This window comes from Heterodontus francisci, chromosome 6 (assembly GCF_036365525.1).
Source record: "Heterodontus francisci isolate sHetFra1 chromosome 6, sHetFra1.hap1, whole genome shotgun sequence".
NCBI lineage: Eukaryota > Metazoa > Chordata > Chondrichthyes > Heterodontiformes > Heterodontidae > Heterodontus > Heterodontus francisci.
Window position 1 is genome coordinate 130,356,022 of NC_090376.1, and position 14,748 is coordinate 130,370,769.

At 43.8% G+C, this 14,748-nt stretch overlaps 1 protein-coding gene across 9 annotated transcripts in view; it reads right to left on the minus strand.

Moving 5' to 3' along the window:
- The window catches only part of klf12b (Kruppel like factor 12b), a 238,229-nt gene that overhangs the window by 56,353 nt on the left and 167,128 nt on the right, over positions 1 to 14,748 (minus strand). For 8 of the 9 annotated variants that reach the window (XR_010975248.1, XM_068034302.1, XM_068034301.1 and 5 more), the window contains 2 exons: positions 5,879 to 5,983; positions 410 to 539 (listed from right to left, as the gene is read on the minus strand). Coding sequence is in view for 8 of the 9 variants with exons in the window: in XM_068034302.1 (XP_067890403.1) it covers positions 410 to 539; positions 5,879 to 5,983 (235 nt within the window). In the remaining variant the exon portion in view is untranslated. The remainder of the gene's footprint in view (positions 1 to 409; positions 540 to 5,878; positions 5,984 to 14,748) is intronic. The other variant, XM_068034307.1, reaches the window with a different exon arrangement.

The following is a 14,748-nucleotide window of genomic DNA, read 5'->3' on the forward strand; positions in this document are numbered from 1 at the left end:
AAGCTTAGTCAAAGAGGTAGGTTTTAAGGAGCATCTTAAATGAGGATCCAGAGGCAGAGAGATTTAGAGAGGGAATTCCTGAGCTTCAGACAGCTGAAGGCACCGCTGCCTGTGGTGGACCAATTAAAATCAGGGATGCTTAAGAGGCCAGAATTGGTGGAACGCAGAGATCTTGGGGCCTGTGAGGCTGGAGGAAATCACAGTGATAGGGTGGGGTGAGGCCATGGATTTGCAAACAAGGATGTGAATTATAAAATTGACCCGTGGTTTAACCGGGAGCCAATGTAGGTCAGCAAGCACAGGGAAGATGGGTGAATGCAACTTGATGCGTCAGGAGACAGGCAAGAGAGTTTCGGATGACCTCAAGTTAATGGAACATGTGCAAAGTACAAAGGAAAGTCGTACTTACTCTTGTACAGCACGTGCGATAGAGAGTGCTGTGGATCCAGTTTCATTAACACTGTCCAAAGTCACATTTGGCAGGTCATCATCTTCACTATCACTTTTAATGCGCCCAGGTGACAAACTCCTCAGTTGTGCTGTAGCAAATAAAAACATATCATTGCCTAAGAATGGCCAGCACACTTCTAACAAATAATCTAATATTCTTTTATTTTATCATCAAACATAAGCTTTCAGCAGATCATTGAATTTGAAAAGAGTTGAAGAACATCAACAGCCCAATACCACAGCTCATTCAAAAATACATATTTTTAATTATATAGTTTAAAAAAAAATTCAAGTCTGCTTCCAACTATTCCATTGTCTATCTGTTTATTTAAAGGGGTATCTGCATTATGCTAAAATATGTGCACATTATTATGCCAGATAATTGTAAAACAAGATCTACCATGATGTGATTGATGCCATGAAGATGTCATTACATAATGATTATGTCTTTTAAAGTCTCAAGAGAAATTAAACCAACCATTTGAAATCTGCATCAGCAGCAAAGTTATCCTTGTCCTTAACCTGACACCAATGGAAACATAAGAACAGGAGTAGGCCATTTAGCGTCTTGAGCCTGTCCCTCCATTCAACGAGATCATGGCTGATCTGCAACAAAACTCCATATACCTGCCTTTGCCCCTTATCCCTTAATCCCTTTGGATAACAAAAATCTATCGATCTCAGATTTAAAATTTACAATTCATCTAGCACCAATTGCCACTTGTGGAAAAGAGTTCCAAACTTCTACCACCCTTTGTGTGTTGAAGTGTTTCCTCATTTTCACTTCTGAAAGGTCTGGCTCTAATTTTTAGACTATGCCCCCTATTCCCCAACCAGCGGAATAGTTTTTCTCTATGTTGGACATATATGTTCCCCCTAATATTTTGAAATGTCAATCAAATCACTCCTTAACTTTCTAAATTACAGGGAATACAACTCTAGTTTGTGAAATCTCTCCTTGCAATTTAACCCTTGGAGTCCAGGTATCATTCTGGTAAATCTACACTGCGCTCCCTCCAAGGCCAGTATATCTTTCCTAAGGTGTGGTGTCCAGAACTGCTCACAGTACTCCAGGTGTAGTCTAACCAGGGCTTTGTATAGCTGAAGCATGACTTCTACCCCCTTGTATTCCAGTCCTCGAGATATAAAGACCAGCATTCCATATCTGTTGATGACATTTTAATCTATGTTTTGCCAAACTTTGAAGTTAGCTGATCCAAGACTGAAATTAAAAGTCAGAAAATGTTGGAAATGTGTGTCAGCCCCTGCAAGGGAAAGATAGGATGATGTTTTGGGGTAGCATCCTTCATAACCTCAAATTTCTAAACCAATCTCTCTCTTTCTCATTGACTAAGAGGGTACAGCACAAATTCACTGTGATGCAGCCTGGTGTACGGAAATATATAAAAGAAATACTTGAATATTTGAGACTGTTTTTTGTTAGAATAGAGAAGAAATTACAGGGTAATTGGATAGAGTTTTTTTTAATTTATGAAGGGATGGAATAGAATGGATAGAAACAGATTGTATCCAGTGATTGAGGGGCCTCGAACAAAGGGACCTAGTTATAAGATTAAATGTAAAAGATTTGGGATTGAATACAGGGGAATCTTTTTTACACTGAGGATGGTGAGGCTGTGGAATGCACTACCTGAAGCAGAGACCATGTCAGCATTTAAGAATAGATCAGGTAGGGGGTTGAAGGAAAAGGCAATGAAGGGATAAAGGAACAGGGTCAGCACACCAAATGATGTGCTTTTGTGTTGTAACTTCTATGTAATTCTATGACTGACCCACTTTGCATTTCCAGCATTTTGTCAAATTCCGATTTTGAAATAATGTACTGTATGTATATCTGCTTCAGAATTCTGTCTGCCTGAAAACTCCCCAAAAGGAAGATCCTCTCTCTCCTGTGTATCATATTAAAGGCAGTTTTCATGTGTTGTGACATTATGATCCTGCTGCATACTTCCTCCTTAAGAGGGCTGGATTACAGTTAAGATGAGAAACAAAGCTGACAGTATTAGAATCATAGAATCATACAGCACAGAAGGAGGTCATTCAGCCCATCATGCCTATGCTAGTTCTTTAAAACAGCTGTACAATTAACACTGTAACTCCTGACAGTGATGGGAGGCCTTACTTGCGTATGCGCAGAGAAGGTGGTGACATCATCAAAATGGTGTCAGGAGTAATTTGCCAGTACCAGCTCCAGGTTCAATCTGCGCATATGTGCAGTGGCGTCACCCACCCCCAAGCCAACTCACCCAGCAGTGCAACTTTTCAAACCATAAAATAGCTATGCCGTCAGATTATTCTTTCTCCCCAATCTCTCTCCCTCCCCCCAGTATCTCCCTCTTTCTGCCCCCAGTCTTTCTCTCTCTCTCTCCAACCCTTAGTCTCTCCCTTTCACTCCTACAGGTCACTCCCTCTCGCCCCCAGTCTCACCTGCTTTCTCCTCCCAGTGTCTCTCTCTCCCCCCAGTCTTTCCCTCTCTCTGCCCAGTCTCTCCCTCTCTCTCCCGAGTCTCCCTCCCCAGTAGCTCCCCCCAGTTGTGCTATATCTCCCCCCCCACCCCGTCTCTCTCTCTCCCCCCAGTCACTCTCTCGCGCCCCCCCACCCCAGTCTCTCTCTCTCTCTCTCTCCTCCCCGTCTCCCCCTCTCTCCCAGTCACCCTCTCTCCCCCAGTCTCTCCCTTTCTCTCCATCTCTCTCCCCCAGTCTCTCCCTCTCCTTCCAGTCTCTCTCTCTTCCCTCCCCCACCCAGTCTCTCTCTCTCTCTTCCCCAGTCTCTCCCTCTCCTTCCAGTCTCTCTCTCTTCCCTCCCCCACCCAGTCTCTCTCTCTCTCTTCCCCAGTCTCTCCCTCTCCTTCCAGTCTCTCTCTCTTCCCCCCCCCCCCACCCAGTCTCTCCCTCTCTCTTCCCCAGTGACTCTCCCTCCTACTAGTCACTTCTCTCTCCTCCCAGTCTTTCTTTCTCTCCCTGCAGTCTCTCCCTCTGTCTCCCCCAGTCTATCTCTCTGTGATTATGTGATTCTCTGTGAATGGAGGATGCCGTGATTATCGAAGCCACCTTTGGTGCAGGCAGCTGCCTAAGATGTCGCTAAGTATATCAGAGACTGCACATGTGTTGGAAGTGCCCACCTAGCATTGCAGTGTCAACAGATCCAGTCTACAATCAATCCCACTCTCTGCCCTTTCCCTATGGCTCTGTAAATGTTTTCCGTCAAGTATTTAAGAATGCTGGTTGTAAATGGTTGTCATTTCTCAATGTGCCGTTGTTCGAGGGCTGCAAAATTAGAAATGCAAAACTAGTTGCTTACTGAAGATGAAAATTGCCTTTAGTATGATATACAGGAGAGACACAACCACCCTTTTGGGGAACATCATTGGCCAGCGGTGAATATCAGAAATTGTAGGCAGCACTCACTATGTGTTGCTGGCAGTTGAGGTACCCCACCAGCAGTGATGATTGATGAGATGATCTATACTCTAGCGAGCATCGCGTGGAGGATCAACTGAATATCAAAAACTACAGAATCGTAACCTTCCTTGTAAGATGAATCCCTTGTTATTTTTATCATAGTGGATAGATTATGTTATCAACTTGTTATAATAGCAATTACAAATTGTATCCTCCTGCCCCTTGAATTCTATGTGCTTGGTTTTCTTCTATAGGTGTTGCAATGAGGAAAAGAACACTAATTTAGACTGACCCCATGCTTTTGGCCTTTGAGGAATTGTCTATCCAGCCCTGCAGCTCATTAGCTATACCACAAGAGATTGGCTATCATAATGAGGCTATACCCTATCAAATGTTCCACAACATGGCTGGTTATGTTGGAACAGGAATAGGCCATTCTGCCTTTCAATTAGATTATGGCTCCTCTGCACCTTAACTCCATCTCCATCCTTGGTTCCATACTCCATAATACACTTGCCTAACAAAACCTCATCAATCTCAGTTTTGAAATTTTCAATTGACCCCCAGCCTCAGCAGCTTTTTGGGGGACAGTGTTCCAGGTGTCCACTACCCCTTTTGTGAAGAACAGCTTTCTGATATACTGTCGGAACTTTTGTGCTGACTAATGAGAGAATCGCTCCTCTTCTGGATCATGAAATTAAACTTGTTGCCAGTTGATAAATTTGCTCTGAAAGCAAGCTGGGAGCCTGATTATGAGCTTCTTTGACCAAGCAAGTCATTGATTATGGTTGTTAATTGTATATTGTTTATTTAATGGTATTCAGATGCTGGGCATTAACTGAGGATTCACTTGTGCTCCTGTATACAGGAGCAGACTGAAACTGTGGAGGTTGGGTTTGAAGGTATGAGTCTGTAGTGTGTGTCTCTGTGAATAAAAGCTTATAAGTTTGGAAAGACTAGGCTCCAGTTCTATTCTACACCACCTGGAGTATGACAATGGTTTCCTCTATTGTATTGTGGCTAAACATAATATTTGCAGCTTTCCACTTGCAATGTGAAAACAATGATTGACTGGGACAACTGAAATAGGTGAGCCAAAAGAGGGGCTAGTTTCTTATCTTAAACATTCAGAAACTTAGCACCTACACAACTGGGGCAGAAGTTTTCCTCATAAGGAGGTTTATTACTTTTCTGTACCATGTCTTAATTTGAAGGATTTTATTGGCTAACTTTGATAGCAATTTTGGTACATGAACTAAGGCTTTTCAGCCGATTCCAGACAATCTGCATGGCTCATTTCCATATCCCAAAAAAGGCAGTAGCACTATAATTGCTTAAAAGAGGGAGATAGGACAGTTGATGGAGGTCAGAAGTTGGGTACTGGCAATACTTGTCACATCAATTATGTTGCTTTACTACCTTATCTTGTGCAAACCTTTGAGGCTTCAGAATGTTAGAGCTCTGGTTCAGAGCATAAACTTATGGAATCAGATCAGATCGTTTCCAGTTGCACAGAAGGAATGGATGGCTGATAGTGCTTACGAGTAATGTGGGGAACTAACACTTCACTTTAATCTGTTAATCATGCCTTCCATTAATTTGGATACCGTACCTATTAATCTACATTACTGAGGTTTTAGATTCATGGGCCTTCATATTAACTCTCCCATGATGGGCAGGAGATTGCAAGGGACTCCGACTGTGGCCTCCTGTTGCTGTTGTTCCCGCCCACCACTGGCCAGTCTGTCCATTTGGTCGTCTGCCAGTTGGCGAACAGAACATAGAAAATGCTAATGAGATCCTGCTGTTAAGATTGCCAGAACCTCCAGGTCCCTTGAATTGCTGGTTTCTTCGGCCCTTTAAAGAATCTCCCACTCCCTCCCCATTTCTCTGCAAATATCAGGGCCTATGGTGTTCTAAGGGTGGAGGAAAGGACACAAATCAGTTACAAAATGTGGGGAAAATATTTGTTAGTAATTCATATATCTGCTAATGCTGTTACTTACCTATCTCCCCTTCAATTATAGTATTGTGCCAGGAGTGGCTGTGTGGAACAATACTGTGAGGCTGCAGGCTGAATGGTTTTTTCACAATGCACTGTTGAGCGTCCACTATAATTGAAGGGAAGAAATAGCATTATATATATATCATAAAATACTGAGTGTATTTGGTCCATCTCACTACAGAACATTAGGGGAATGAGTTTGGACATGTTTTCAAAGGTCTGAACTCATTAAATTGGTATAATTTGATAAGGATGTGTTAATTGAGTTCTACCCTGTTAATGTTGATGGAATTTCCACAGCAGCTTCATTAGTAAAAGATGAACTATAGTATTATAACGTGGTATTATAATGTGTGTTGTACAACATAGCAAAGTAATCCAATTGGTTATTAACAGTGCTGATTCACAGGCCTCAGTTTTCAGCTCTCTCCCTCCTGATGGGCAGGAAAAGATCTAGTGAGGGCTGAAAATCCTAAAAGTCAAAATCCCGCCTCCAACCCACCACATTCCAGGCCACTGGAATATTAACGGTGGTGCTTTGGGCCTTCGACAAGTTTCCAGCTAAAAGTAGGCGGTGACCTATTTAAGATTCAGAAACCACATGATGTGATCGGCACTGCAACATAATATTAACGTCAAAGCTGGGAAAGTCCCACACTGTCTGTCGCCAAGCAGCAGAACCATAACGGAAGCAGCTGACTGGCCAGAAGAGACCAATGTTAATTTTTAAAAGCTTCCTTATCTTTGAATACCTTATGGGTTAGGAGAAACAGGAGTGCTTCTGCTCCCGCCCAACGCCTATGCCCATCAAGGGGTTCTTGGACCTCCCCAGCCCCAGGCACACATCACAATGGAATCCCCAGCTCTCTCCAATCCTACCGTGATTGCCCTGGGACCCACAACAGACTGCCGGATTCATTGCCACGAGTCCTCGTCTGTGGCCTTCTGCGGCCAAATTCCCGCTCTCGGCCAGGCAGTGAATCCGGTCAGCTGTTAGGTCTGAATCTGGGTAGTATTTTTCAAATAAGGCCCTGCTGTTCAGATCAGCCAGGCCCCCACTTCTCTGAACTGTCCAGGTTCATTGCCCAATACTAGGCTCCCATGCACACTTCCCACCCACCCCATCTCCCTGTAAAAATCGAGGCCATGATTTCTGTGCTGAATAGCCAAATGCATCTGCATTGGGTACTGTTCTTGAGAGAATTTCATTATTTACAGTCATTATGTATCATAAAAAGAAGTATACATTGGGGATAAACAATGTGAAGCAGTGGATTTTGGAAAATAAAATATTCAGTGGCACTCAGCCAGAGAACTCCTGAATGCCACAAGTTAGAGAAGATTTATAGAACAGTTTGACATAATGATATTGACATAGTCGTGCATTTTCTTAACAGTTACACATGTTGACACAGCTTGAGTTTTAGTTTTTATAGTTAATTCACGATCAGGATATATTTTTTATGTATTCGATACATCAAAGATTTTTTTTTTTAAGTATAGACCTAATAGTTAATTTTTATGAGAATATTTTTTGCAGAGGTGGGTGTAGTACAGATTGATACCTTTGGTGTTCTGTTCTGTTGGGCTTGTTTTTTTAAAAATTCATTCATGGGATTTGGGCGTCGCTGGCCAGGCCAGCATTTATTGCCCATCCCTAACTGCACTTGTGTCATTGTACCTTAGGGCAGGATTTTTCTTTTGGGGTCAAGACTCCAAGATTGGGGTCAAATGTGGGTCCTGACCCTACACTGTGTCTGGAGCCGTAACCACATTGTTTGTTTGCTGGATTGGCCAATTAGTGGCCAGAGGGCACGTTCAATGCCCAATTAAGGACTGCAGGCAGGCTCTCAAAGTTGGAAGGCCAATAGGAGGCCCTCCAGCACTGAAGGAGCTGCAGCCTGATGTTGCAGGTATGGAAGAGAGAGGGCGCCTCCATCTTGAGGTGCCCACTCAGCCCTTTCCACAAATTTGATATTAAACATGGCCACGGCGGCCGGACCACCATTGTGGCAGGTAATCCCATCCATGAGTGGCTGCGGGATGGCGGGGGAACCTCAAAGTGATCCTGGCGCGCAGGTCCCCTCAGCCTGCCATTGCGAGGCAACCTCTAGGCAGCTGCTGTGCTCCCGACACCGCGTGGAGGCCCACAGGCTGACTGAAAAATTCCAGTTGACCTCTGATCAATGGCCTTGATTGGCCTTTCAATTGACTTAACTTGCGGACGTGTAGCTGTCCCTCACCTGATCCGGCCTTCAGGAAAATGGCCAGGAGTTGGGACCGTGGCGGGAAATTGGCACGCCCGCCAGCTTTGGGAAATTCTGCGGCCTGTCTGCCTCCATTCCCACCCCCATATCGGGGCAAAAATCCTGCCCTTAATCTTTGAGTCTGTCAGCTCAAATTGGGAAAGTCTTGAAATTAACATTGTAACGAGAACAGAAGATAGGGCAGTGAGTACTAAGAATGGGAACAGGACAGATCCGAGGAAATACTGATGCCCTCATGCAACAGCAAAATGGTAGGAAAAATAGTGAACTGTCCTCTCTCGGAAGGAATATCAGATGGGTTGTTTACAGTAGCGCTACACACAGTCAAGTAGTTGCTTATAAAATCTGTTACACCACAACATATCACTTTCTGCAGTACATACCATGTGCATTGGATAATTTATCTTATTAGCGTAGCACGTCTTCTTAAATCCCGTTTTTGGCTGAATGTTTTAACACACATAAATTCATGTAAGAAAGCTGTTTTGCTAAATCCAATTTTAAAATTGTTTAATTTGCATCAAATCATTGTAATTCACACTCTGTGATGACGGGGGAAATCCCAACAGAAACCCTGTAGCTAAATGAACTTACTGATATATCATTTAAACCTGGCAGCTTCCATTCTGTGAAAAAGAGGGTATTTGGGTCACAGACAAAATAAATCAATCACATCAGCCACTGCAAAATGTGGATGCTGCAATTAAATCAACCCAAATGTAAAATTATATACACTGCTGTAATTAGCTTAAGAGGTACAATGCCTAAATGATAAAGAAAGAGGATAACACAACTTTAGGGAATAATTGTGGATGGGCTCATAACTCAAGAAAAAAGAAATTTACCCTGGTGTGTGGGAAATATTTTGCTGCACAACCATTTACAGAATGATTTTTTTCATTGTTCTTTTGCTGTTGTTTCACAGAATGAGTGATCCACAGCCCCAGAAGCTGAGAGGAGCAGGACTTGAGTATACATCTATGCCTGCTCTGAAAAATTGGGTGGAATTTTGTGCTGGAGGCGGGGGTCTCAATGTCAGGGGAAACTGGCGCCGAGATCCCTGCATCGCCTCTTGTACAGAAGGCCCGCCGAATTTTGTGCTGCTCAGGCACTTAACTGGACAGCAGCGGACCTTACATACAATTTAGGACTCCACTGCCAGAAGTCCCGGCCTTGCAGAGCTGCCGACCAATCAGAGGCCTGCAGCTGCAGCGCCACCACGGAGGCAGTGGCTGCTGCTGTAGCTGCAGTGACCAAACACTGAGGAGCGGCACTGAAACCAGGCTTAAGGTAGATCAGGGCGAGAGTGGTCTTGCTGGGTGGGGGTTATGGGGGAGGGGTGTCAGCAGCAAGGGCAGGGGGCTGCGCTCAGTGGGCCCCCCCTGCCAGATGGCAGGTCTCAGGCACTTAGTGCCTTTGAATGAAGGACCCCTCTCCACCCCCTCACTCCCCCGGAGCTGGGAAGCAGCCCACACGTTTTTTTGTGCCATGCTTCCCATGCGGTGACAGGACCGCCCGCCGCACGGGTAATTGTGGCTGAGGCAGGAAGGGGCCCTTAATTGGGGATGGGGAGAATGCTGTTCACAGGTCTTCCTGCCCCAGACTAAATTTCAGCGGAGGCGGGATGGTGGTGGGGTCTTCCCCCGCCACCATCCCATCCAATTTTATGCTCTCCCTGCCTCAAAACCCGCTGCGGGGGACAGCATAAAAATTCCATCCATTTTGTGCCCGATTTTAACTCTGTCTAGGTGAATGGGTTTTGGAGTGAATTAAAATCAGGGTGTCAGCACACTAACATTCAATGCCACCTCACATTTTGAGGCTTATTGAGCTCAGGTGTAGCAGCTGAATGAACTGAAGCTAGGAGGCTTAAAGTTTCAATCCACTGATACAGCTCTGAATCCAGAATGAGAAATTTCAAAAAACACAATTTGATATCTTGATCTGAACCTGACAGCACAGATACAGAGCCTGAACTAAAGACAACACTGAAACCTGAGACTGCAGCCCTCAAAAGCCATGTTCTATAATGGGCAATAAATCACGTTGGCCACTTAGGAGACTGCTCCATTCCCCAGGCACAATTGTTGAATGTTGAAGGAACGCTGAAGACTGTCCAGTCAGTTTGTAAAATACTCTGGAGGTCCACTTGAGCAATTTTTAAACCCAGCTTTATTTCTGACTACAGTCATTCACCACAATGTGTTGAGCCCAAACAGTGTAAGATGCTCAACTGCTCAGGTTATCTAATCCCTTACCTTTAGTATACTTGGTAGATCAGGTCTTTGGTCATATAGTGATAACTTTAAAATAATGCACATCCAAAGCCTCGTTACATCAACACCAAAGCACAACTACACCCAAAATTGCAAAGGCAAATTCAACCATAAAGATCTAAATTGTCATTACAGTTGTAAATCAACAGTTGCCCAAACCCAAAAATTATAGATCAGAGTCCAAAAATGCTGCTCTGAAACTAGTGTGATGAAACTTCCTTTTATATGGAATTTACACAGAAACCTGTCGCATAATTCAACCCAGCAATTGAATTGGGTAGGAATTTGAGGAGCTTGTACCAGTGTGTAAGGGATACTCAGCATTAGTATCAAGTCCTTGCCCTGATCTTCTAAATAAAATTGTATGTCTAATGAATTTTGCATGTACGGGCAATAGCAGGGAAGTAACACTGGCAGGAAGATGAATAACGTGGTGGGTGCGGAAGATGAGGACAGGGTCATAAGTAAATTGGGAATTTATATTGGCAACTGCATGAGATACAACTCTTAGTAGGTCTGGTGTGCACCATGTTGGTTCAGAGCTTGTAGTTCTGACAGTTTGTGGTGGCTAACAGAGGTCTGATATCAGGAATTTACGTGAAGAAGAATAAAGCACATCATGGGCCTAAGCGTTTCCCTTCTCCAGTTTCTAGAAGTTGAACAAGCCCTAGAAATTGAACACGTCCATTCCCTATATGGGCCTATGCCATGATGCATTGTGATCTTTTTCAGTAACAGAGGATTTAACGACTGTATTTTATTACCTGTTTACATCTAGTCACAGTGCTCATTATGCTACCCAGGCAGCGTTCCTGTTTATTCAGCTGGATAAGAAGTAGTTGAGGCAAAATTGACACGAGACAATACGTTCTTTAAACTAAAGTGTGTGACTGTTCTCAGTTTTTAGGTTGTTTCCTCTTAGGGGAGAGTCATGTTTCTCTAAGGGTAATAACGGATTTTAATTGATTTTTAAAGGACAGCGAATGCTCTACCTTTCACTGATGGACTCTTGTAGCACATGATATCAGCCAATGAGCAAACTGAACTAACTATATAACATGGCCCCTTACATTCCAGCCAGTTACTGATCTTTCCACTGCAGGGAGAAACATGTAACAACTCTCTGCTGCCATTATTTCTACCAATTTCTCCCTTAAAGGAGCAGCACAATTATATCTTTTCCCATCCCCATTATCACATCAAACAATCGAACACAGCGTTTTTAAAAATTCTCCTCTCACTTTCCTCTCTCTTCTTCTGAAGGTGTTGGTGCCATGCAGCACCTTATCTAGGTAGCTATCATTCATGAAAGTTTTATTACAGGCTATCCGGCTAAGGAGGGCGTCACAGCTGTGCCTGATTCTGTCTTCATCTTACATTCAAATACTCACATATGCGCAAGGGTCAATAGATAGAAATCTGAAGTCCTGGCCAATTTTGTGCTCTCTGATCCAAAAGGACTACAGTCAACAGTTGCAGTTCTACCTCTGCTCCAGCTTAGCCCAGTTGACATGTACTGGGAATTGAATCTGGGACTTTCCGTGTTTAAATGGCTGACAGACAGAGTCTTAGGCCCCAGTAAATAACAAGGAGGCGGACAGGCCCCAGTAAATAACAAGGAGGCGGACAGGGTGCGGGAGACGCCAAAATGGTGAAAGAACCTGGCAAGGTTTGGAACACGGAGGGCCTGGCATTCTTAACAGCAGGACCTTATTATCCTTTTTATAGTCTGTTTCCTACCTGGCGGTCTGACAATTTGACAGCCTACCTGGGAAAGACAATAAGTGGCAGGAGTTTGCAGCCTGGGACTCTTTTGGACGGTCCTTGGCAATTGGGGGCGGGGGCGGGGGGAGGGTCAGCAATTGCAATGTCAGGGAGGGAGGGAAGGCTGTGATTGGATCTGGGAAAGGTTGAAGGCTTCCTTGAGGGCCTGGGAGGAGCACTCCTTCTTTGCCTGGCCCACAAGGAGTGCTGAAAAAGGCACTTGCCTTGTGGAGCTGGTAGCTTTCACTGCCAGGTTTCCCAACCCCGGGAAATCTGTGCAGCAACTGTGAATTTTAAATTGACATCTCAATTGCACTGTGAGGCCTGATTTAAATATGTTATTGAAGTGTCCCACCTCTCCACAGCAGGATACAGTGGGCGGCACAGTGGTGCAGTGGTTAGCACTGCAGCCTCACAGCTCCAGTGACCTGGGTTCAGTTCTGGGTGCTGCCTGTGCTGAGTTTGCAAGTTCTCCCTGTGACTGCGTGGGTTTCTGCTGGGTACTCTGGTTTCCTCCCACCACCAAAGACTTGCAGGTTGATAGGTAAATTGGCCATTGTAAATTGCCCCTAGTGTAGGTCGGAGAATGTGGGATTAATGTAGGATTAGTATAAATGGGTGGTTGATGGTTGGCACAGACCTGGTGGGCCAAAGGGCCTGTTTCAGTGCTGTATCTCTCTATGATTCTATGACACATGGATGCTCTAATATCCAGCAATGTAAAAAAGCTGGCTGGAGTGTGCACTTTGGTGAGTTTGGGGTGTGCTCCCCATATTTAAGTCTTTAACACTCCCATTGCCCCCAGTAACCTCCTGTCCGGCATGGGGTGGGGGTTAATATAGAGGCTTTTACCTCTGAATCACTGGGGCCGCTGCTTGGTGAAGTGCTTCAATGTACATTATTGTGTTCTGTGTTTACAAATGAGATGGGAAAAGGTTTGCCGAGGATTCTCATAAAGACAGTGTTCTAGATAAACACTCTTGCCACTTTGCTTTGCCTTCCTTAGTCAGAAGAATGAGGCGGATGGAATTACAGTGTTTTCATCACTGTCACCAGTGCCCCTTCGTGTTTGACAACTGCTAGGAGGATAAGATGGGCAAAGACAAGCGTAGCAGCTCCATTTTAAAGCTATTGAACTAGAATGAAGAAATGGATGGTATTTGAATGCTGTGCTGTCTAGCAAAGCTCAAGCAAACAAACATACTATTGGTTACACAACTGACTGCTTCTTTATTTAATTTGAAGTGGAATCACTCAAGTTTGTTTACTTGACAATTTTTGGTCACAAAATCTTTCTATAATAATGGAGTTGTTTCCTCCAATGTAAGCTTTTAGGGCAGAATTACAAGGATAGGCAAGTGATCAGTTTCAGGCATTTCCCAATGCTCATCTGAAAATTTACTTCACGCTCATTGTTTGTTACATCATATAAAACACTCAATGGGTTAATGATCTGGAGCACACTCCAGACTATCTACATATAATTAACCAGACCAGCTAGCATAACTGCAAAATCCTCCATTACGGTTCCATGAATTTTCTACCTAGTTATTACAATGGAACACTTTAAGATCAATGTTTTCAGACACCCGAATGTATTTTCTGTGATAGGTCTGAGTTACAGTAGGCTTTATTGGTCAATGAAGTACACTTCCACGCAAACTCTCTTGACTGTTTTACATACAATGTGGGGTTCATTTCAAACCCCCAAAAAGGTAGCAAACTCATAAAGGGATTTGCGTGTTCTCTATGTTAGGACATTTCTGCATCATTCTGCAAATGTTTTCAAAAGATTCACTTACACCTTAATTAGTTTGCAGGGACGTTTCTGGTGGCAATTTAGGGGCATTTTCACTATGCAACATTTTCCAATCTGTGGCAAAATGCTCATTAATTTTTAAATGTAGATAAGTCCACATGAATAATGGAATTTGCAATACGAATATATGTACATACGAATTAGGAGCAGGAGTAGGCCACTCGGCCCTTCAAGCCTGCTCTGCCAGTCAATAGTTCATGACTGAACTGATTACTCCACATTTCCACCTACCCGCGATAACCTTCCACCCCCTTGCTTATCAAGAATCTATCTACTTCCGCCTTAAAAATATTCAAAGACTCAGCTTCCACCACCTTTTGAGGAAGAGAATTCCAAAGACTCACGATCCTTTGAGAGAAAAAATTTCTCTTCATCTCTGTCTTAAATGGGCGACCCCTTATTTTTAAACAGTGACCCCTAATTTGAGATTCTCCCACAAGGGGAACCATCCTTTCCACATCCACCCTGTCTAGACCGCTCAGGATCTTATATGTTTCAATCAAATCGCCTCTTACTCTTCTAAATTCCAGCAGATACAAACATAGCCTGTGCAATCTTTCCTCATAAGACAGCCTGCCCATTCCAGGTATTAGTCTAGTAAACCTTTTCTGTACTGCCTCCAATGCAGTTACCTCCTTCCTTAAATAAGGAGACCAGTACTGTACACAGTATTCTAGATGTGGTCTCACCAATGCCCTGTATAGCTGAAGCATAACCTTTCTACTTTTGTATTCAATTCCCCTCG